The 25,313-nt window shown below is 42.7% G+C and overlaps 1 protein-coding gene across 3 annotated transcripts in view; it reads right to left on the reverse strand.

Moving 5' to 3' along the window:
- LOC127029113 (transmembrane emp24 domain-containing protein 7-like) overlaps positions 1–22,791 on the reverse strand; it is a 36,812-nt gene extending 14,021 nt beyond the window's left edge. Inside the window, exons 1-3 of one of the 3 annotated variants that reach the window (XM_050914759.1) lie at positions 22,514–22,791; positions 21,108–21,164; positions 13,018–15,261 (exon numbers count right to left, since the gene is read on the reverse strand). In XM_050914759.1, the coding sequence (XP_050770716.1) occupies positions 15,025–15,261; positions 21,108–21,164; positions 22,514–22,681 (462 nt within the window). In that variant the 5' untranslated portion in view covers positions 22,682–22,791 and the 3' untranslated portion in view covers positions 13,018–15,024. Of the gene's footprint in view, positions 1–13,017; positions 15,262–21,107; positions 21,354–22,513 lie in introns of those variants that run through there. The other 2 variants (XM_050914758.1, XM_050914760.1) reach the window with 2 other exon arrangements.
- Between the last annotated feature and the right edge of the window lie 2,522 nt (positions 22,792–25,313).

The following is a 25,313-nucleotide window of genomic DNA, read 5'->3' on the forward strand; positions in this document are numbered from 1 at the left end:
TATGCATATTTATATATTATATACACTTATTTATATATTAGGAGGATGCAAGTTATCCACACCCTCTGAATCATAAGGTCCCAAAAGAGGGTCTTAATAATCCCTCTGCATCCACCTTCTGGATGAAAATAATTTTTAAGTATGGTAAGGTAGTTTTGTGTGTTTTCATTTGTAGTAAATTCCTGAAGATCTTACATTGTGATTTACAAGAGACTATAAAGAAATTTTTTTTGCAAGGCATCCACCAATGCTAAAACCTGCACCTTATACTAGGATATCAAGGCCAAAACAACTCTTTTTGAAGCCCTAAAGCTGAGAATTATAGGGAAACAGAGCAGGTGCTACAAATGTTGTGCCTGAATCAAGTCACTGTTCAGGCAACTTTCCCCAGCTGACCCACACCCAGGCAGTGGGGTTGCTCCACAGCCCTACTATTGCAAAACAATTTTACACCATTTCAGGCTGAGAGGCTACAAATTAAGTTTATTAAAATGAATACCAGCTAACAACAATTTTAGGGTCTTAACGTTGCCCAGGCCATTCAGAAGCATGCCTCCTGGTGCCTGAAAGGTGACAACAAATCAGTGCAGCCGACTCTGCTCTCTTTACCATGGGAAAGCAGCCAAATGCTTGATTGCTGCTGCCTGCCAGCAAACACAGGAGGTTCTGTCTGAACATCAGGAAACATTTTTTCACTGTGAGGGTGACCGAGCACTGGAACAGGTTGCCCAGAGAGGTTGTGGAGTCTCCCTCCTTGGAGATATTCAAAAGCCATCTGGACATGGTCCTGGGCAGCCTGCTCCAGGTGGCCCTGCTTGAGCAGGGGGGATTGGACAAGATGACCTCCAGAGGTCCCTTCCAACCTCAGCCATTCCGTGATTTTGTGATTCTGTTTATAATGGCAAGGGAATTTAACCAGATTTGGGAGCCTCAAGTGACTGATCCCACAGCGTTTCTTATCACTTGGGTAGTCCCATTGAGTTCAGTGGGAATGTTTCTAAGCTTACAGTGGAGTTTGTGATTTAGTAGTTATATATTGGTTTATATCCAAATATGCAGTAAATAAAATTCTGTGTTCCAAAAATATGCTTGCAAGTTATGAGTTCAACCTTCTGCTGTACCGGTGTGGTACCCTCTGTGGCTAGATGTAAGTTGTGAGGTAAAGACCAGGGGATCTAGAGTGGATCCCAGTTTGTGAAGCTCCATGACTTTTCAAATTGCTGCCCTTAGTCACTGAGATCACTGAGCGTACAATGTTAACAAGCGTCAGGTTTGGGATGTCACTGATGGGGCAATATTGCACTCAAATGTAACATGCTCAATTTTTAAATGAAAGTTTGGACGTATTCTGGGGCTCTAAGAAAGTGCAGGCTGTTCCACTCTGAACATCTGTGGAGCTTGGGCTGAGGCAGCTTCTTAGTGGGGGCTTCAGGGGTTACAGTGTGGGTGACCGGCAAATCTGGTCTTAAGAACAGGCTTGCGCTGTACTTAACTAATATTGCAGACATATCCAGGACGTGCAACACTTGATGCATGTGCTTCCCATTGCAGAAGAGGGGACCTTCATCAACAGCTACTATTGAAGAGGAAACTTTTAGTATGCGAGATGCTTTCTTACCAGCCAGGGAGATTAGTGCTAAAGAAAAACTTGGGGAGGCAAGCGATGAAAGCTTATAGAAGAGGCAAAAATTGCAAAATATCTAGCTTTGCAGAAGAATGTGTAGAAGGCCAGTAGTTAGTGGAGCTGTACTAATGTTTTGGCATCCAAATACAGCTAGCAACTTTTGACTTTATGCTAGTTCAGCACTAGGTGTGAAACTTCTGGCAGTTTGCCTAGACTTCACAGCATTTTTAGGTCTGGAGAGAATGAGAGAGAGAGAGTGTGTGCAGAATATTCAGAAGATTTTATAAATCTATTTCTGTTTCTCTTTTCTACTTGCAAGGAACCATTTGTGTCTTATGGAGTCTACGGAGACTAACTTGCAAGAGTCAGGTTAGGGCACAAACCACATACCCCTATTTCTTTAAAGGTGGTATTTAAAAGTGTTAAACTGTATTTCATCCTCCCTTTACATGAAAATTATTAAGGAAGGAAAGATATTATCAGCTTTGATTTTTAGGAAGTTTAGTGAGCTATCCTTCTTGCTCGAAACACAGAGCTTTCTCCCCTCCCCCAAAATATCAGAACTGCTGAGAGTATCTGAAAACAAATGGTCACAGCTTCTAAAAAAATAGAAAAGGTAAAAATTTAAGAATCTTTGGTGTTTGCACAACAAATACACTGTGTCATGATGCTTAACCTGATGCCTCAACTACAATAATTTTAGATTCGTGGGGTGCTTCTCCAATTCAGTGGGATAATTTTCCTTGTGCTTTCAGGAGTGAGGTGACCCAAGTCAGATGAAAATCTTATATATATGTATTTGATGTATGATATAAAATCAGAAGTCCTCTTGCTAATCAAATAGCCTTGTTTTTAACAGTAAAACTTAATAGGAGCAAAAGTATCTTTGGGATTCTGATAATTATGGAATTTACTCAGATATCTTTCATCTGTCCACTGTTTAAGACAGTAGTCTTCCTTCAAGTCAGAAATATGTGTGGAAGGAGAACACTTATCTTAAGGGAGGGCAGAGGCAAAACCTGCTAACCTTGAGTCACTGGCATGTAAAAGGATTCCACTGACTTTTTCCTTCTTTGTTTGTACTATTATACATGTTATACACTGATTTCAGTGCTTGTAGTACCAGCTTTTATTGCCATCTGCTTTCATATTCCCCTATAGGCAGAACAACCCACATATTTGCTACTCTGGTTATTCCAGCATCACTTTGGGAACCTTAAAGAGTGCCAAACATGACTGTGCTACTTCAAAAGAGTCATCCTGCAGGAAGGTATTGTGGCAACTCTTACAGATATTACTGAGAGCAGTAGTGTATTCTACAGTCCTCTGTACTGGGTTTGCGTGGCAAGGTTTTGGTAGTGGGGGGGCTACAGGGGTGGCTTCTGTGAGAAGATGCCAGAAGCTTCCTCTATGTCTGATGATAGAGCCAATGCCAGCCAGCTCCAAGACGGACCCGCCGCTGGCCAAGGCCGAGCCAATCAGCGACGGTGGTAGTGCCTCTGTGATAACATATTTAAGAAGGGGGAAAAAGTTGCTGTGCAACAGCAATTGTAGCCAGAGAGAGGAGTGAGAGAATATGTGAGAGAAACAACTCTGCAGGCACCAAGGTCAGAGAAGAAGGAGGGGGAGGAGGCGCTCCAGGTGCCAGAGCAGAGATTCCCCTGCAGCCCGTGGTGAAGACCATGGTGAGGCAGGCTGTCCCCCTGCAGCCCATGGAGGTTAATGGTGGAGCAGATATCCACCTGCAGCCCATGGAGGACCCCACGCCAGGCTCCTGGCAGGACCTGTGGACCTGTGGAGAGAGAGGAGCCCACGCTGGAACAGGTTTGCTGGCAGGACCTGTGACCCCGTGGAAGGGACCCACGCTGGAGCAGTTCGTGAAGAACTGTAGCCTGTGGGAAGGACTCACATTGGTGACCTGGTTTCGGCTGGGACAGAGTTAACTTTCTTTTTAGATCTTTAATTGATCACAGTCAGTTACAGATTTCTTGGTTCTTTCTCCACTCTCACTGCGAGCGGTGTGGCCGACAGAGTGGAAGGGCTGATCTTACTCCTGATTCTATGAGAAGGAATTCTAATCCATTTTTACAAGTGAGTGGAGAATCCTATGACCAGGACTAGAGGGGCCCTGCCTCCAGCCAGGCGGAGGAGAGGGACAACCGGGTTTACTGGACTGTGTGGATTCGATGGCCTGGCACATCAGATCCACAGGAGTATAAAGCTCTAGTAGACACTGGTGCACAGTGTACTTTAATGCCATCAAGCTATAAAGGGGTAGAAGCTATTTGTATTTCTGGGGTGACAGGGGGATCTCAACAGCTAACTGTATTGGAGGCTGAAATAAGCCTAACTGGGAATGAGTGGCAAAAACACCCTATTGTGACTGGTCCGGAGGCTCCATGCATTCTTGGCATAGATTATCTCAGGAGAGGGTATTTCAAGGACCCAAGGGGTATCGGTGGGCCTTTGGTATAGCTGCCTTGGAGACGGAGGGAATTGAACAGCTGTCCACCTTGCCCGGACTCTCTGAGGACCCTTCTGTTGTGGGATTGCTGAGGGTCAAAGAACAACAGGTGCCAATTGCTACCACAAGGGTGCACCGGCGGCAATATCGCACCAACCGAGACTCCCTGATTCCCATCCATACGCTGATTCATCAACTGGAGAGCCAAGGAGTGATCAGCAGGACTCGCTCACCCTTTAACAGCCCCATTTGGCCAGTACGGAAGTCTAATGGAGAATGGAGACTAACAGTGGACTATCGTGGCCTGAATGAAGTCACGCCGCCACTGAGTGCTGCTGTGCCAGACATGCTAGAACTTCAATATGAACTGGAGTCAAAGGCAGCCAAGTGGTACACCACAAGTGATATTGCTAATGCATTTTTCTCAATCCCTTTGGCAGCAGAGTGCTGGCCACAGTTTGCTTTCACTTGGAGGGGCGTCCAGTACACCTGGAATCGACTGCCCCAGGGGTGGAAACACAGCCCCATCATTTGCCATGGACTAATCCAAAATGCACTGGAAAAAGGTGGAGCTCCAGAACACCTGCAGTACATTGATGACATCATCATATGGGGCAACACAGCAGAAGAAGTTTTTGAGAAAGGGGAGAAAATCCAAATCCTTCTGAAAGCTGGTTTTGCCATAAAACAGAGTAAGGTGAAGGGACCCACACAGGAGATTCAGTTTTTAGGAATAAAATGGCAAGATGGACATCGTCACATCCCAATGGATGTGATCAACAAAATAGCAGCTATGTCTCCACCGACTAGTAAACAGGAAACACAAGCTTTCTTAGGTGTTGTAGGTTTTTGGAGAATGCATATTCCAAATTACAGTCTGATTGTAAGCCCTCTCTATCAAGTGACCCGGAAGAAGAACGATTTCAAATGGGGCCCTGAGCAACAACAAGCCTTTGAACAGATTAAACGGGAGACAGTTCATGCAGTAGCCCTTGGGCCAGTCCGGGCAGGACCAGATGTGAAAAATGTGCTCTACACCGCAGCCGGGGAGAATGGCCCTACCTGGAATCTCTGGCAGAAAGCACCAGGGGAGACCCGAGGTTGACCCCTAGGGTTTTGGAGTCGGGGATACAAAGGATCTGAGGCCTGCTATACTCCACCTGAAAAGGAGATATTAGCAGCATATGAAGGAGTTCGAGCTGCCTCAGAAGTGGTTGCTACTGAAACACAGCTCCTCTTAGCACCCTGACTGCCAGTGCTGGGCTGGATGTTCAAAGGGAAGGTCTCCTCTACACATCATGCAACTGATGCTACGTGGAGTAAGTGGGTTGCACTGATCACACAATGAAGTCTAATAGGAAACCTTAGTCGCCCAGGAATTTTGGAGGTGATCATGGACTGGCCAGAAGGCAAAGACGTTGGAGTGTCACCAGAGGAGGAGGTAATGCGAGCTGAAGAGGCCCCACTGTATAATAAACTGCCAGAAAATGAGAGGCAATATGCCCTGTTCACTGATGGGTCCTGTCGCATTGTAGGAAAGCATCGGAGGTGGAAGGCTGCTGTATGGAGTCCTATGCGACAAGTTGCAGAAACTGCAGAGGGAGAAGGTGAATCGAGTCAGTTTGCAGAGGTGAAAGCCATCCAGCTGGCTGTAGACATTGCTGAACGAGGAAAATGGCCAATACTTTATCTCTATACTGACTCATGGATGGTGGCAAATGCTCTGTGGGGGTGGTTGCAGCAATGGAAGCAGAGTAACTGGCAGTTCAGAGGTAAACCCACCTGGGCTGCCGCATTGTGGCAAGATATTGCTGCCCGGCTAGAGAACCTGGTTGTGAAAGTACGTCATGTAGATGCCCACGTACCCAAGAGTCAGGCCACTGAAGAACATCAAAACAACCAACAGGTAGACAAGGCTGCTAGGATTGAAGTAGCTCAGGTAGATCTGGATTGGCAGCATAAGGGTGAATTATTTCTGGCTCAATGGGCCCATGACACCTCAGGCCATCAGGGAAGAGATGCAACATATAGATGGGCTCGCGATCGAGGGGTGGACCTGACCATGGACACTATCGCACAGGTTATCCATGAATGTGAAACATGCGCTGCAGTCAAGCAAGCCAAGCGGTTAAAGCCTCTCTGGTATGGAGGACGATGGCTGAAATACAAATATGGGGAGGCCTGGCAGATTGACTATATCACACTCCCACAAACCCACCAAGGCAAGCGCCATGTGCTTACAATGGTGGAAGCAACCACCGGCTGGCTGGAAACATATCCCGTGCCACTGCCCGGAACACTCTCCTGGGCCTTGAAAAGCAAATCTTATGGCGACACGGTACCCCAGAAAGAATTGAGTCAGACAACGGGACTCATTTCCGAAACAACCTCATAGACACCTGGGCCAAAGAGCATGGCATTGAGTGGGTATATCACATCCCCTATCATGCACCAGCCTCTGGGAAAAATCGAGCAATACAATGGATTGTTAAAGACTACATTGAGAGCAATGGGTGGTGGGACCTTTAAACATTGGGATACACATCTAGCAAAGGCCACCTGGCTAGTCAACACTAGAGGATCTGTCAATCGAGCTGGCCCTGCCCAATCAGAACTTTTATGTACTGTAGAAGGGGATAAAGTCCCTGTAGTGCACATAAAAAATATGCTAGGAAAAACAGTCTGGGTTACTCCCGCCTCAGGCAAAGGCAAACTCATTCGTGGGATTGCTTTTGCTCAAGGGCCTGGGTGCACTTGGTGGGTGATGCGGAAGGATGGGGAAGTCCGATGTGTGCCTCAAGGGGATTTGATTTTAGGTGAGAACAGCCAATAGATTAAATTGTATGCTATTAATTGCTATATAATCCTGCCACTGTATGCCATCATTATTATAATTGTTATATGCTATATTAATGGTATTACAGTAAGAATTACTTAGATTAATGAAGAATGAACTTTGACAAAACTGAGTGAAGTGCAGTAGTGATGGAACCAGGACTGACTTCAGCATGCAACAATCCAACACTACACACCATCCTCCTGCTGCACCCAATGTCACCTGCCTGCCACATCACACCGAAGCCCAATCCTGTTCTGCTGACTGAGCGGACTTTGCATCATCCCTCCTGCTCAGACAGACTGTTACGATAGATGGAGCCAAAGTCATGGACTGAATGAACTCAACAGACATTTGATAGAGATGGCCCATAGACCGTGGGAATGATATCTATATGTATATATTAAAAGACAGGAAAAGTGATGGTGATTAATTGGAAATGTATCAGAAAGTGTGGGATCTGGGCATAATGTAAATGGTATAGAATAAGGGGTGGATATTGTCCTGGTTTTGGCTGGGACAGAGTTAACTTTCTTTTTAGTAGCTGGTACAGTGCTGTGTTTTGGATTTAGTGTGAGAATGATGTTGATAACACGCTGATGTTTTAGTTGTTGCTAAGTAGCGCTTATCTTAAGCCAAGGACTTTTCAGTCTCCCATGCTCTGCCAGCAAGCAGGTGTGCAAGAAGCTGGGAGGGAGCATAGCCAGGGCAGCTGACCTGAACTAGCCAAAGGGGTATTCCATACCATGGAACGTCATGCCCAGTATATAAACAGGGGGGAGTTGGCCGGGAGGCGCGGATCGCGGTTCGGGAACTAACTGGGCATCGGTCAGTGGGTGGTGAGCAATTGCATTGTGCATCACTGTTTTTTTTCCTTCCCCCCCTTCCTTTTTTTTTTTTTTTGTTGCATTCCTTTTCATTACTATTATTATTATATTTCATTATTACTATTGTTAGTATTATATTTTACTTTAGTTATTAAACTGTTCTTATCTCAACCCATGAGTTTTACTTTTTTTTCCTTTCCTTTCCTCCTCCTCACCTCACTGGGAGGGGGAGGGGGAAACGGCTGCGTGGTGCTGAGTTGCTGACTGGGGTTAAACCACGACAGTTGGAGAAGTTCGTGGAGGACTGTAGCCTGTGGGAGGGACCCCACGCTGGAGCAGGGGAAGAGTGTGAGGAGTCCTCCCCCTGAGGAGGAAGGAGCGGCAGAAACAACATGTGATGAACTGACCGCAACCCCCATTCTCCGTCCCCCTGTGCCGCTCGGGGGGAGGAGGTAGAGAACTCAGGAGTAAAGTTAAGCCCAGGAAGAAGGGAGGGGTGGGGGAAGGTGTTTTTAAGATTTGGTTTTATTTCTCATTATCCAACTCTGATTTGATTGGTAATAAATTCAACTAATTTTTTTTCCCCAAGTCGAGTCTGTTTTGCCCGTGATGGTAATTGGTGAGTGATCTCCCTGTCCTTATCTCGACCCATGAGCCTTTCGTTATATTTTCTCTCCCCTGTCCAGCTGAGGAGGGGGAGTGATAGAGCGGCTTTGGTGGGCACCTGGCATCCAGCCAGGATCAACCCACCACATCCTCCAATACACATGACTATTTTTTCCCTTGCTGATTTTGAGGAGGAAGCAGAGCAGCTGGGACATTCATTTCGCCATGCTGACAAATCCCATATACCCTGTTTTGTACTATTCTCACTATTTTGTTCCCCTGCATGTCTTGAAAGGGATTAACAGATAGAGTTATTCCTTTAAGCACTGGTGAACTTTACTAAGATACTCAGAAACTGTGTCAGAAGTTTTAAATAGTCTCTCTCACTGGTAGGTCTTTATGGCACCATAATTTCTTGTCTTAATGGAGGCACCGACAGTTTGCCAGTGACAATTCTAGTTCTTACATCACCATCAAAGTGTGTGACATTAACTTTCAAGCCACCTGGAGGTTTTATTTCCTGTCACAGATCTCTTTAAATATTGACCTCTTTAAATGTTAAACATTCTGGACAAACACTCCAGAATCGATGATGCAGAGATTGCAAAATAAATTACTGTTTAAACCATGGGATGTGCAACATGACAATTCAGACCATTCTGTGATACCCCTGCCTGGACCCAGGTCTTCCTTCTTGCCAGCTAATCCATCTTGAAGTTTGCTAGGTATTACATATGCACACTCTCACGTACACCATGTTTGGTGGAAATATAGACAACACTGTCAACACTAGCAGTTGGCATCAGGCACATGGGCTGTGTCCCATGGTCCCGCTCCAGCCACCAGCTCTGAGCCCCTTACTCACGCTGGTCACTCCCAGTAGATGGCTTTTGGAACACACACCGTTCCTGTCCCTGTGGCTGAAGGCTGAGACCCTCACCCGCTCCAGTAGCTGGCAACGAGACTCTCATTTGCTCCAGTTGCTAGCACCACAGGTCAGGGGTGCCTACACCCCCAGTCTGACTCGAGTAGCTGGCACCAAGTCCACTCACGCCAGTCCTCCCCAGTAGTTGGCACATAGTCATTGCAGCGCGCGCACGCACACACGATAGAGTGAGATTATGCAGAGAGATAGTTAAAAAAAGGTTTAATAAGAAGACAGGACAGACTGCAGTGATCAGGTGCAGGGCTTGGTCAGAGAAGTGCACTGACCATCCCTGTTTTACATGTGACCAGTCCCTTTTATACCCCTTTCTGTCTACCCCCCTGTTTGTTCCTCCCCCATTCCCTTCCCCTGCACATTCCCTCACCTATTTGCACAGTTCCACCAACCCCCCTCCAACATCCTGGACCCTCAGGTTTGCATCCTTATCAGTTGCAAAGTCCCGGATTGCCTGCAGTTTCTTGATAGCCCATCAATTAATGTGACTGACCCGGGTTTTTTCTTGTCTTTGTGTCCGTTACATCTGCCCATCAGGTTTGTGTCTCTGTATATTTTGTTTCTTGCTTCCCACTTTTCCTTAGTATCCCATTTGACAAGGTCCTCAATCAGATAATCTTACTGAAATAAACATGCCCACATGCCACATGTCCTTACCAATTAGTGTGACTGACTAGGTTTGTTTCTCGTCACTGCCTCCCTTATCATTTGTCGGTCAGGTTTGTGTCTCTGTATGTTCTTGTTTGTGGTTTCCTTCTTTTCCTTAGTATCCCCTTTTGCATTGAGAAGGCCCTTGACCAGATAACCTTAAAGGAGCAGACGCTCTCTCCTTCCACATACCCTTACAAAGCTCAAATTAATTTGAGGCCTTGTTACCTATGGTTGTAGTAGCCATGTTTTAAATATTAAACTGCAGTGTTGAAAAAACTGCTGGGAAGCACTCAGACCTGAAGCATACAACTATTTCTCTAGTGTAACTAGGACTCTGAAGGGGCCTGGCATCACTGCTATGTGGATATTCATTGAGCATATTCATAGAGAAGAAAACAATATTTGAGAAAGCTCGCTTCAAAGGAAACGTGCAAAATAGCTCTGTTTAAACTTAGAGGCTGGAGGAAGCCTTTATCAGCTCTTGTGGTCCAGACTTTTATCCAACGTCAGCTGGAATAACAATGCTGTTTTATGCTGACCTGCAACGTTTTACATCAGTTGAGACAATGGTCCTTGTTTTAAGCTTTTTCTGGGAGTGGGTGTTTAATTCTGGTTAAATTTATTACCCGAGACTTCAGACTGTCTGGCCCTCACCAAATGTGTTTACTTGTGAGTGGAAAAGGGAATCCCTTACTACTAAAACTTTAGCATCCAGTGCTTCATGTTGACCAGGAGTATCCAGAATTAGTGGATTTTTTTTCCCCAAGTCGAGTCTGTTTTGCCTGTGACTCTAATTGGTGAGTGATCTCTCCCTGTCCTTATCTCGACCAATGAGCCTTTAGTTATATTTTCTCTCCCCTGTCCAGCTTAGGAGGAGTGATGGAGCAGCTTTGGTGGGCACCTGGCATCCACTACAGAGACCTGTTTAAGGTGGGTTGCAGTGGTCCAGAGCATGTTTCAACTTCTTCCTTGATCCACTTTTTACTTTAGATCTATCTTTTTACTTTTACTTTTTTTTTTTTTAAAGTAATTTTTTTGTTTTGGTAAGATGATCAGCTTTCAGTTGAAACATGCTCTGAACCACCTCTATTGAGTGTGTTGTGAAAGACATTGTATTTGAGGATTTAGTGATCTTGAACAAGCCCTGTCTGCTCTATTGGGCCTCATACTTGAGGCTTGAGACGCCCATGTTAGCATGAGCAGCCACTGTAAAGGAACCTGCTGGAATGCCCCATGCCAGCCTGTACTGTGCCACTGGCAGGTGTTATGACAGAGATAACATTCCAGCCTGTCAGGAGAAGATATAGGATTCTGTTTGTTACACAAAATAAGAGGCACCATGGCATGGGAGGGAGGAAGAACCTTTCCATGGATGGAATCTGTGCAGTGTGCTGCAGGAAAATCCATCTAGTGCTTCACAAACATGGGGTTCCCAGCATCCAAAGGGACATAAGATTTACTATCTATATTCCTCTTTTTATTCTATCACATTAAAACAGCTATTTAAAGCCATCTGTTGTCAGGCCTTTCTTATTGATATCCAGAAAGAACACTGCACCATCTATCTCATTTCCCCCTCACCCCCAGTGCAGCACACCACCACAATCTTAAGCTACCTTCCAATCCTGGGGTGCCAGGCACCTAAAAATACCCCACACCACTACTTGACTATAACTGTAACATGTCACAGAAAGAGTAGAATTTACCCATATTTCTAGCCAAAAAAACCTTTCTTTAATCCACTTAGTGTAAACATTCTTGAAAGATTTTGAATGTAGAGCAACCAACATAGGAGAAGAAAAAAACAGGAGGGGAAAAAGCCATTTTGGAAGGTGCCCACATACCAGTGTTGGTTACTATATCAAGTTTTTAAAACTTAAAGTTGTCAAAGTGGTATGTGCTAAGATTCAACAATAAACTACACAATATAAAATACCTCCAACCACACATCTAGCTACTATATAAGAATTACTTAAAGCTTATATCCCATCATTAGACATGACTAGATAAATCTTTCTAGGTCATCCTGTATTAACAGGAACAGATGCAATAGGTCAAGTCATTCCAGGCATCAGAGGTCAAATACTTAAAATTCCACTCCAACAGGAACAGGTTTATAATTACTATTGCATGCACTGATAATGTGCTGAGTAAAGAGCCAGTAACCACACCATCTTGCTCTAACTCGAGTTTTTCCAATGACTTTAAAGCATGTCTAATTATGAACAGCAGTCAACTTGTACAATTCTCAGTGTACAGTAATAGAAGTAAAAAAATCAAATGTCAGGTGGATTAACACTTTTGAAGGTAATGTGTTAAAATACTGGCTGACTTCTCAAATTGTTTTGTTTTCATTTGTTAGGGGAGCATTATTCTTCCAAAAAGCTTTGAATAATATATGAATGTGATCTGATTTGTTAATTTGTATTTTCCCCATACAATATTCACAGGGTCTTTTTGTCTTATTCAAACTTCCCCCCCCTTTCAAACTACAAGAACTAACATTTCAGGACATGAAAAGAAATTATGTAAACATAAAACATCCAAGGAATAGTTGAAACCTTTCACAATTTCAAACACAGTTGTATCTCATTTAACACAGGGTGATTTAGTTGCGTATCACACCACTGATTGAACTATTCTTTTCATATATGCAGCTTTAACAAAAAAATAATAAAAAAAAGAAAAAATAAAAATCACAAAGCATTTCTTCACAGTGTTGAAGTGGTAGCATGTGTTTTACTATATCCTATCCAATCACTTATTTTAAAAAAAATATATAAAATTTTTAAGTGTGTATCATGTTTTTCATAATCCCAAAATAAAGGCATTTTCAAGCTATTGCTGCATATTATACAGCATTATACCAGAGGTTTGGTTCAGATACCTAACTTAAATGCAAAATTCAAGTCCACTAAACCTCAGCAGGAATAATATTGAGCTAAACAGTCCCATTCAACACATTCAAACATTAAGAAAAATTAAAGACATGTATGTGACAGCCAGGTAATACTTTGTTTACCCCATTGTTTACCAATTTTGACAGTACACAACTGACTTAGTGGAAAAAAAATGTTTCCATTTTTGAAACAAATGTTTTTGTTGTGATTAAAGCTACTCAACAAGTGACATTCAGGCTTCAGAAGATTATAGTGGACACTATCAAAATTAAATCATGTTTTTATCTGACTCTTGCACATAAACTACACCATTTGTGTAATGAAACAAAAAATACTGACGATCAGTTGCTGAAACATAAGGATAAAGTATATAGGTACAATCAAGAATATTATGTGTAGGCATAAAAAGAAAGCACTAGCTTTTTTGTTTTCTGATCTTTGAAATTCTGTTACCATTTCAGGGAAGCTTGCACCTCAAAAATGGGACTGCAATATTGCAAGTTCAATACAAGATAGAAGGACATTATACATAATTCTGAATGTAATATACATCAGGCTTTTTAATACCCCTGTGACCTTTTAACTCATTTTTGAAGTGTTAAAGTTTTTTTTCTTCAGTTCTGAAAGAGTAGTTTATCAGTTTACAAGAGACAAGGAGTTTTTTGTTTGTTTGTTTGTTTGTTTTAAATTACCACACCATTTTAAAGTGAGGTCATCTTAGATCAATTATTCAGAGCGTCCAAGTGCCACTTGGACATGTGCATGTGTAAAACTTGTCAATTTTTTGCTGGAAATAATACAGGCAATTAATGAGGATTTAGCATTCTTTCTCTGCTTGCTGAAAACTAGTTTAAGTAGAGTCTTTTGAATTAGAGTTAGTAACTCAACAATTTTTTTTATCTTAGTTTTGTTTGTGTGCACTTAAAAACTTGTCAGAGTTCATTTATTCCTCCAGAACCATCTGAAGTTTACTCTTATTTTGACTAGCTCAATTCAATATCTTCCACATCCAAATAAAACAAGATTTTATTACAATACATAAACTAAAAGACATGAGCAATGGAAGCAATGCAGCTACAAATCTACCAAAAAGATACCCCAAAATATTTAAAACATTTCCTGACCACTAACAGAAGAGAGTGGCAATTACATGCACAAGGCCATAATGTATCAGTGCACCAAACAGGGAAATAAAGTTCACAGCACTCATGCAATGCAGTATTAGTATCAAATGGGCTTCTTAATAGGAAAACAATTTAATAAAAAGCTTTGCATGTGCCTAATGGATGCAATATAATTGTCCAGTGCTGGTGCTGTATTGCTTGATAAAAATCAAACTATCTCTGGTCTTAAATCTGACAAGCAGCAGCAGCACAAGTACAGAGATTGCACAGCTTCAGTGACAAAGTTACAAGATTCCCTATTTTATTGCATTTTTAAAAACAACTTGGAGATTTAAGTTTTTGAATAGAGAAAGCACATTTCCTGAGTAGTCTCAGTTTAGAAGTTTAGTAAAACATTGTAAAAGAGGAAATGCATTATATTTTAATGTAGAAAAGTGTGCGTTTAAGCAAATACACTCAAGTATAAAATTTAGCAGGTTTTGAAGGTGGAGATTTACCAGGCAGGTGGAGAATTTGCACCATCACATAGTATCAAGCTTGCAACAGTTTTATAGATAAGCAAAGGATATGATTGGATTTTTTTTTTTGTTACAGCAAATCAAAACAGTGCAATACATCTTGCAACTACAGTTCATCACATTAGCTTGTTTATAATCCAATACATTCAGCCTGAAAATTAAAGTCAAACCAAATTTTCATGAGTATTGTCTTTCACATCAGACGCTAGATTGTTGGGTTCTTTTAAAGCATTATACCACAGATGGGTAGTCTTATCAGTAAAGTCAAACTCAATTTGGATTAAAATCAGCAAAACCAAAGAAAGGCTGGTCGTTGCCAGATATTTAATACAAGTATCAGAAAACATTGTTTACTCTATATTTCAAATTGGGTGTCCCTTTCATAACTTTTGGGGTATGTTTTGTGATTTTAATCCACGAGGAGGGGTAGACATTTAGATTTCACATATTTAGTTCCTTTGTACCTACAATTAATTGGAGAACAGTAATTTCACAAGTGAATAGCACAATGACCTGAAGCATTATCACTACCAGTTATGATCCAACACGGGTTATTGTGGTTCTTTTATCCGAGAAGAAGCTTTTGAGGAGAAATACCTGCCCAATACTAACTACAAGAAGAATGATTGCTTCCCCTATTGACCAATAGGCTACTCTTGTGTTTAAATCCTCTGCTCTGCTGCGGCCTTGTGCTTCTCTCAACCGGAAATGAGTCTGATAATCAATGACAGACTTCAAAGCTTCATGAATTGAAACACACGCAGACTCCATCTAGAGAAGCAAACAAATACACAGCTCAGTTAAGAACCCTTCTAATGCTTGTTCTGTGAAGTTTTGTGGTTTGATATTTAAAATTAGGATTCACATAGCTTTACAGATGAAAGATTATCTCAGTCCACTGTCAGACTGAAATACTATAAATTTAACATATTAATACAAGTTTTACACACAGGAACGTGACTGACTTAAGTATCAAAGTGTGCAAAACTGCAGACCCAATAAAAAGTAATGCACTCTAAGAGCCACAAACTGAATATTAAAATTCATGCATGTTTGGGTTCAAAAGTGAATATAAACACTGTATTGAAATGTCAGTGATCCGACATCTGTTAATTCCACATACACCAGCAAAACAAGCAGTAAATCTCTCTCCAGACTTAGATAGCTAATAAGTTTCTTATATCATTAAGATGTGTGTAGTAGATATTAAAACACTTTTAGATTTCAGAAGTATGTGATTCTTCATCGCATAATTCTCAAACTTCAGTTTCACAAAAGCCTGAAATCTAGATTGCTGACCTCAACACGTTCTTTTGGCATGAGACCCTTCTATTAGTCACATATGTAAAAAGTGATTAGAGAAAGGACAACTCTTATCTTTCAGCATTCCTGGATGCTCCCTATCATATTCATATAACACTCAAGACCAAATTGCCCAACTGCACTTGTCATCTTTCATAAAAATCACATTCCCTTTTCTAACCTGAAAAATCTTAACCTTTTCAATCTATGTACTATGGGCTTTCCAAGACCTAGATCATTTTACACAAACTTCTTCCATTTTCAGTTTATCTTCTGAAAGTAAGAGTCAGTACCCATGATTGTCTTTTGACCATCAAGAAATTAATGAATATCTTCAAAATACTTAAGTTTTAGAACAACTAACCAACTGGCTATCCCCTAAAAATCAGTATTTCCTGAAAATCAAAAGCACAATCTATTATAAAAGGAAGTGTTTGACACCCTAATAAAAACCACTGTCAGTTACTTATATCTGTGTCAAATCAGCTTTTCAAGTTGATGACTTTCAGGACAGGTGTCTGAACAAGCCCAAGATATTCTTCTAAACAAAATTCAGGAAGAGATTTCATGCATTAAGTTCTGCCATTTGTTTCACTGCTAAATTATAGAGTCCTCCCCTACTCTGCAGCAGGGATCTTAAATTTAAACAAAGTCTAGCTTCAGGGATTTACCTTTTACAGTCCCTGTGAAAGTCAGCCCAAATTTGGTCATACTACAAGACTCAAGAAAATTGCAATGGAGAACCTAAAGATGTGTTATGCTTCGAAAGTTAACTTCCCCTTTCCCAAAGATCTGATTTGCATTATGTACGCTACAACCCAGTGATAAACTTTTTCTTATACCTTCTCCCACAGCCTGCAAAGATGCTGGATCTAGAATCTGCATGTTCTGTGTTCTCAATGCTCTCTACTGGTGCCAAAGTACCGACCAACAAAAACTCCCAAATATACACACACCCCCCCTCCCAATACACAAAAAAACAAAACATGTAACAGAATGCACAGAATGAAGACTAAAGAAAGTGCAGGGAGATAGGGAGCTACAGGATCAAGAATCAAAAGGCAACATAAAGCAGAAGAGAAATGTGATGAGAAGAAGAAAGAGATAAGAATTATAACTGAGTTCACAGCAAGTCACCTACTCATTACAAATCTTAAGCCGCTGCAGATTTACATGGGGTACATTCAAGTGAGCAAGATGGATATTTGGGAAGTGGCATTTCTACCATTGAGTTCAAACTAGTAAAATAGCGGCCACGTCCAGCATTTTAAAATGGTTGTTTAAAGTGAAGTTTGGTAACAGCTATTGTGTAAGAATGTTAGTGAGAATTTGTGAAGTGGCTGTTCCAAGTGAAGTTGGCTGATTTAGTTTGGGCAGAAGTGGTGTAAAACTAAAATACTGAAGAAAAAAGGAAACAGGAAAATAAGTCTGGAGCAAGAATACTGCTTTGCCACTTAAGTGTCTTATAAATGACATATCTAGAAGCCAGTTAAGTATGACTTATTTTGTTCATTTGTTTATTTTGCTAGAATTCTCTTCCCGCTTTAAAAGCTACAGTTACATAAGATATCAACCATTCAAGTCTTCCCCTCAAAAAAGACTCTAAACTATTTTAACATAAAAACAAATTGTTCTCAAAGTGTCCTGGTTTCGGCTAGGATAGAGTTAATTTTCTTCCTAGTAGCTGGTATAGTGCAGTGCTTTGGATTTAGTAGGAAAATAATGTTGATAACACACTGATGTTTTTAGTTGTTGCTAAGTAGTGTTTATACTAAGTCAAGGGTTTTTCAGCTTCTCATGCCCAGACAGCAAGAAGGCTGTCTCCACCAACTAGTAAACAGGAAACACAAGCTTTCTTAGGTGTTGTAGGTTTTTGGAGAATGCATATTCCAAATTACAGTCTGATTGTAAGCCCTCTCTATCAAGTGACCCAGAAGAAGAACGATTTTAAATGGGGCCCTGAGCAACAATAAGCCTTTGAACAGATTAAACGGGAGATAGTTCATGCAGTAGCCCTTGGGCCAGTCCGGGCAGGACCAGATGTTAAAAATGTGCTCTACACCGCAGCCGGGGAGAATGGCCCTACCTGGAGTCTCTGGCAGAAAGCACCTGGGGAGACCCGAGGTCGACCTCTAGGGTTTTGGAGTCGGGGATATCGAGGATCTGAGGCCCGCTATACTCCAACTGAAAAGGAGATATTAGCAGCATATGAAGGAGTTTGAGCTGCTTCAGAAGTGGTTGCTACTGAAACACAGCTCCTATTAGCACCCCGACTGCCAGTGCTGGGCTGGATGTTCAAAGGGAAGGTCTCCTCTACACATCATGCAACTGATGCTACGTGGAGTAAGTGGGTCGCACTGATCACACAACGAAGTCGAATAGGAAACCCCAGTCGCCCAGGAATTTTGGAGGTGATCACAGACTGGCCAGAAAGCAAAGATTTTGGAATATCGCCAGAGGAGGAGGTAATGCATGCTGAAGAGGCCCCACTGTATAATAAACTGCCAGAAAATGAGAGGCAATATGCCCTGTTCACTGATGGGTCCTGTCGCATTGTAGGAAAGCATCGGAGGTGGAAGGCTGCTGTATGGAGTCCTATACGACAAGTTGCAGAAACTGCAGAGGGAGAAGGTGAATCGAGTCAGTTTGCAGAGGTGAAAGCCATCCAGCTGGCTTTAGACATTGCTGAACGAGGAAAATGGCCAATACTTTATCCCTATACTGACTCATGGATGGTGGCAAATGCTCTGTGGGGGTGGTTGCAGCAATGGAAGCAGAGTAACTGGCAATGCAGAGGTAAACCCACCTGGGCTGCTGCATTGTGGCAAGATATTGCTGCCCGGCTAGAGAACCTGGTTGTGAAAGTATGTCATGTAGATGCCCACGTACCCAAGAGTCAGGCCACTGAAGAACATCAAAACAATCAACAGGTAGACAAGGCTGCTAGGATTGAAGTAGCTCAGGTAGATCTGGATTGGCAGCATAAGGGTGAATTATTTCTGGCTCAATGGGCCCATGACACCTCAGGTCATCAGGGAAGAGATGCAACATATAGATGGGCTCGCGATCGAGGGGTGGACCTGACCATGGACACTATCGCACAGGTTATCCATGAATGTGAAACATGCGCTGCAGTCAAGCAAGCCAAGCGGTTAAAGCCTCTCTGGTATGGAGGACGATGGCTGAAATATAAATATGGGGAGGCCTGGCAGATTGACTATATCACACTCCCACGAACCCGCCAAGGCAAGCGCCATGTGCTTACAATGGTGGAAGCAACCACCGGCTGGCTGGAAACATATCCCATGCCACTGCCCGGAACACTCTCCTGGGCCTTGAGAAGCAAATCTTATGGTGACATGGCACCCCAGAAAGAATTGAGTCAGACAATGGGACTCACTTCCGGAACAACCTCATAGACACCTGGGCCAAAGAGCATGGCATTGAGTGGGTGTATCACATCCCCTATCATGCACCAGCCTCTGGGAAAAATCGAGCGATACAATGGGTTGTTAAAGACTACATTGAGAGCAATGGGTGGTGGGACCTTCAAACATTGGGATACACATCTAGCAAAGGCCACCTGGTTAGTCAACACCAGAGGATCTGTCAATCGAGCTGGCCCTGCCCAATCAGAACTTTTACGTACTGTAGAAGGGGATAAAGTCCCTGTAGTGCACATAAAAAATATGCTAGGAAAAACAGTCTGGGTTACTCCTGCCTCAGGCAAAGGCAAACCCATTCGTGGGATTGCTTTTGCTCAAGGGCCTGGGTGCACTTGGTGGGTGATGCGGAAGGATGGGGAAGTCCGATGTGTGCCTCAAGGGGATTCGATTTTAGGTGAGAACAGCCAATAGATTAAATTGCATGATGTTGATTGCTATATAATCTTGCCACTGTATGTCATCATTATTATAATTGTTATGTGCTATATTAATGGTATTACAGTAAGAATCACCTAAATTAATGAAGAATGAACTTTGACAAAACTGAGTGAAGTGCAGTAGTGATGGAACCAGGACTGATTTCAGCATGCAACCATCCAACACCACACACCATCCTCCTGCTGCGCCCAATGTCACCCACCCAGCACACCACACCAAAGCCCAATTCTGTTCTGCCAGCTGAGCGGACTTTGCATCATCCCTCCTGCTCAGACAGACTGTTATGACAGATGGAGCCCAAAGTCATGGACTGAATGAACTCAACAGACATTTTAAAGGGACATTTTAAAGGCCTATAGATTAAGGGAATGATATCTGTGTGTATATGTATCAAAAGGCAGGAAAAGCGGTGGTGATTAATTGAAAATGCATTGGAAAGTGTGGGACCTGGACATGATGTAGATGGTATAGAATAAGGGGTGGATACTGTCCTGGTTTCGGCTAGGACAGAGTTAATTTTCTTCCTAGTAGCTGGTATAGTGCTGTGTTTTGGATTTAGTAGGAAAAGAATGCTGATAACACACTGATGTTTTTAGTTGTTGCTAAGCAGTGTTTATGCTAAGTCAAGGATTTTTCAGCTTCTCACGCCCAGCCAGCAAGAAGGCTGGAGGGGCACAAGAAGCTGGGAGGGGACACAGCCAGGACAGCTGACCCAAACTGGCCAAAGGAAAATTCCATACCATATGATGTCATGTCCAGTATATAAACTGGGGGGAATTGGCTGGGAGGGGTGGATCGCTGCTCAGGAACTAACTGGGCATCGGTCGGCAAGTGGTGAGCAATTGCATTGTGCATCACTTGTTTTGTATATTCTAATTCTTTTAGTATTATTATTGTCATTTTATTATTTTTATTATTATCATTATTTTTCCTTCCTTTCTGTCCTATTAAACTGTCTTTATCTCAACCCACGGGGTTGTTTTTTTTTTTTTCCCTGATTCTCTCCCCCATCCCACTGGGTGGGGGGAGTGAGCGAGCGGCTGCGTGGTGCTTAGTTGCCAGCTGGGGTTAAACCACGACACAAAGTTTCTGCAAAGTTCAGGAATTTTGAAAACCCTGATCCATTGGTATTTTACACTTTTTAGAATCCACACTTCCACAGACACAGAACTATGGCATAAAAAAGTTCCCTTAAACTCTAGGCCACTGTATATTTTCCTTAATTTCCACTTAAACACTTGGTAATTCCTCCTCAGCTCTGCATTCTGTAAATCCCAATTCTCAGAAAAGGTTCACTTTTAGTAACTCAGTTTATTTTGAAGAAGCTCCAACCCATTCACTTTTCAACAGTGATATAGTTATCTAATCCAGTTGAACTTGAAAAACATTCCCTCCACCTAACAGTTGCTGTCAAACACAACAATATTTTACCTGAGTAAGTGCAGTTGCTCTATTCTCACTAGGAAACAGCGGTGGATCTTCTCCAACCTGGAAATCAAAGTACACAGTTTTGTGTGTGAAAGTAGAGAACTCATTACTGAAGCAGAATTTGTATGTTCCATTTCTAGATGCAGTAAACGTGAAGCTATCATATTGTTTCTTCATCTCTTTGTACAATACAGCACCATCAGGACCTTCCAACCGACAGTCAACATCATAATGACCTCCAGTGATCACCTGAAAACAACAAGAAATTGTCTGAACCAGCACTTCCCCTCCCCAACCAACCAGCACTTCCCCTCCCCAACCAACCAGCACTTCCCCAACTGTTTTATCTGACAAATGTTTTAAAAGAAAACGCATTAATTTAAAAATCTTTCGATACAAGTTTGCAAAAGTCCTCATCCTATGGAAGACTCACAAAACAATTCAAAATAAGATCTTTTAAATTGAGGATATGTAATATCAACTATGTTTTATAACAGTTTATGAGGGAAGTTTTAGTTACTTCATTTTAAGATACTGGTACTATAGCAAAGGCTAGAGTAGACGAAATTTGGTGGGGCAAAGACATTACTGTAATAAATCAGTAATTTACTATATCCACAAGCCCATCCATGCAATTTATTCAGCAAGTTGAGATTGCCAAAATGCAATAAAACAGCTCCTTTATGTATGGCCTAAACTGTCTAACTAGCCTATTAGGTCAAGCTGCTTTATATTGCAGGAATGGCATATGTCCAGTAGAACAGGCATTACAGCCTGGCTCATTTTCATATGTGTATGTCAACAGGGCAATGTTCTAGAGGTTCTGCCGCCTCACTCCTGCACAATTAATGACAGTATTTCTTTCCAAAACCAGCACATTCAGATTATGCCTACAAGCAACTCAAAACTTCATATGATTGTCTTGAGTATTGTCAGCCTTTGATTATTGTTGGTCTATAGCACGTTGTTCTGTAGAATCAGACTAGCTATCCTATCTCCACATCAAGAGCAACTGGCAGTTTAGGTATTCATAGCTTACTATTCTGATGACTCTCAGGCTAGTAGTTAAATTTAATCCTTGCTCCAAACTTCTTGCCTTTAAGATAAAGCATCCTGAAGGATGAAGAGACTTCTATCCAAAGGCACAGCCCTTTTATATGCATACAGAAGCTTTCTAAAATAGTAGACATTTTATTTGAAATATTTAAATATCTATTCAAACATATAATGCTATAAAGATTTATTCAGAGGCGCCAAGCACCAGAAGCAACACTTCAGATAGGCTGCTCGCATAACATAGTTTCAATGCTCACCAATTTATATAGATATTAAGTTATTAAAACCCTAATATTAACGGTAAAAGTGAAATAACAAGAGATTCCCCGGGGGCCGAGGGAAGCAAAGAGTACCTGAAACTCGAGGGTGCACTTAGTGCCCTGGACAATCTCCTCGTAGAAGCATTGCTTGGCGTTGTCAGGCAGCTCGAAAGTGATCTCAGAGGCCCGTGCCGCGCAGGCCACCAGCAGCAGCGTCAGCCATCCCCACGGTCCCGCGGTTCCGGAGCCCCGTAACAGCATCACTCAGCGTGCAGAGGGGACTAATGGTAACAGAGATTGAGCCGGGCGGAAAGAGGGCAGCCCCGCGTTGGAGGCCAGCAGGCACGGAACCCAGAGGAAGATGTCTGCGGCGCCAACCGGTCACAACGGAGGAACCTAACTGAGGAAGCACACTGCACACCCGAAAGCAACCACAGCGCCTAGTACCGCCCTTATAGAAGCGCTTCCGGGTGAGCCCCCATAGTTTTATAGACGTGGTGTTCAGCGTGGAAGGGGGTGCTCCCTGCCTCTCCCGCGCGCGATTGCGCGGTTGCTACCTGGCAACGGTTGTCAGGGAGCATGACAGCCCGGCACTGCCGTGGGGCCTAGGCCCGGTCTCGGCCGCGTCCGCTACACCAGCGAGCCGAGGTGGTGTCCGCGTTCACACAGATGATCCCTCGGCACCAGAGGTACCATAGGCGCACGCGCGAGGCCCGCTCATCCCGGCTTTGTGCTGAGGGGTGCTCAGATTACATAGCTAATTTACAGATATTTAGCCAAGTACTCACACATAAGTCTCTAGAGAATTCTCCTCTTTGTCATACCTGTAAGGCACAGTCCAGGTTCCTCAACGTATCAAAACTTTTGGCTCTATTTCCATTGTATGCAATTATCCAGGGGTTAAACTGTTTTCAAATTCCTGTGAGGCATGATTTAGAGCTGAAATAGTGGACTCTATTCTCCAAATGCAAGTGAAAAGTGTCTTAAGTACTCTCTCTCTGTATATCTTCGAGTTACTGAATACACAGGGTTGAGTTTCAGAGTTGGAGTTCAACTTTATATGTCATTTAACACTCATTGCTCCAGAGATAAAGTGCAAGATCAAAATTAGATTCTGCTGATTAAAATGTTCATACTGACTGTGGGAATATCAGATTTAAGTTCTACTCCAGTAAATATTCAGTTATTTTTACAAAGTAAAACAGCTTCAGAAGAAGAAATCAAAGAAGACCCCTGTAGTGATTCTGACTGAAAAACCATTGTACATCAAGGAGTTAGTGATCCAAATAACAGGTAACCTGATGTACTGGTTTTAGCTGGGATAGAGTTAACTTTCTTAATAGTAGCTTGTATGGTGCTATGTTTTGGATTTGTGATGAAAACAGTGTTGATAACACACTGATGTTTTAGCTATTGTTGAACAGTGCTTCAAGGCATCAAGGTCTTTTCTGATTCTTACACTGCCCTGCCAGCGAGTAGGCCAGGGGTGCACAAGAAGTTGTGAGGGGAGACAGCTGGGACAGCTGACCCCAACTGACCAAAGGGATATTCCATACCATATGACATCATGCTCAGCGATAAAAACTGGAGGGGGGAAATTTTGCTGGGGCTGCTGTTGCTCGGGTACTGGCTGGGCATTGGTCAGCTGGTGGTGAGCAATTGGGGGTTTTTTGCATCACTTGTTTTTCTTGGTTTTGTTTTTATTTGTTGGGGGTTTTCTTCCTTTTTTTTCTTATTAAACTGTCTTTATCTCAGCCCATGAGTTTTTACACTTTTACCCTTCACTGTGGGGAGAGTGAGCAAGCAGTTGTGTGGTGCTTAGCTGCCTACTGGGTTTAAACCACAACACCTGAGTAGGCCCAGGCCTGTGCTCTGCTGTGCTGCACGTACAGCTTGGTCTTCAGGACTGCGTTGTGCTGCTCAAATTCCTTGGCCTCAGGATAAACTCAGCCAGTTCATTGTAACAGAGGAGCCTGAAGGCAGCTCCCACTTGGTACTGGCAATTATGCCACCTGTGTGTCCTTGCCTTTATCCAAAAGTGCAGCAAGAAGTTCTCATGTGAACATCCTTTCTATTTGACAGTAGAAATGATGAAAAGAGTCGTTTCCTTGTAAGAAAGTCCTATAATGACTTGAATGACCACAATGGGGTAACCCTGCTATGGACGGGATCTGCATGGTGTGTTGCACCCTGATTGGAGGCCTATTTGATGCTGCACAACTTGAGGTTCCCAGTATCTAAAGGAATGCAAGATTATCTATTCTATTCTCTCCTTCTTTATAGTGTTAGCCCTAATAATTAGCTTTTTAAGTTATACTTTACAGAGTCTGAATTCCTTTCTTTCTGGGATCATAATGGACCAGCACTTCCTGGTGCAAAACAACCCCCATCAGTGTATTTATTTTCCTGTGGAAATCAGGCAGAGCAGGGAAATGGGAAAACTGATATACAATCTTCCAGGTGAGAGAATGAATCTGAAATAGGGTGGGGCTGACCTTCTGTGATGGGTTGACCCTGGGCCAGCCATTAAGCACCCACCCAGACACTCACTCACTCACTCCCCCTGCAGCAGGGTGGGGGAGAGAATCAGAAGAGCAAAAGTGAGAAAACTCATGGGTCAAGATAAAGACAGTTTAATAAGTGAAGTAAAGCTGTGCATGCAAGCAAAGCAAAATAAGGGATTCATTCACTACTTCCCATTGGCAGACAGATGTTTAACCACCTCCTGGAAAGCAGGGCCTTACCACACATAACTGTTACTTGGGAAAATAAACACCATAACCACAAATGTCCCTGTAAGTGTACGTGGAAGGGAAACAATAAACAAAACATACAGAGACACAGACCTGACAAAATGAACATGGAGACAATGACAAGAAACAAGCCTGCCACT

The sequence above is a fragment of the Gymnogyps californianus genome, unplaced genomic scaffold (assembly GCF_018139145.2).
Source record: "Gymnogyps californianus isolate 813 unplaced genomic scaffold, ASM1813914v2 HiC_scaffold_76, whole genome shotgun sequence".
NCBI classification, from domain to species: domain Eukaryota; kingdom Metazoa; phylum Chordata; class Aves; order Accipitriformes; family Cathartidae; genus Gymnogyps; species Gymnogyps californianus.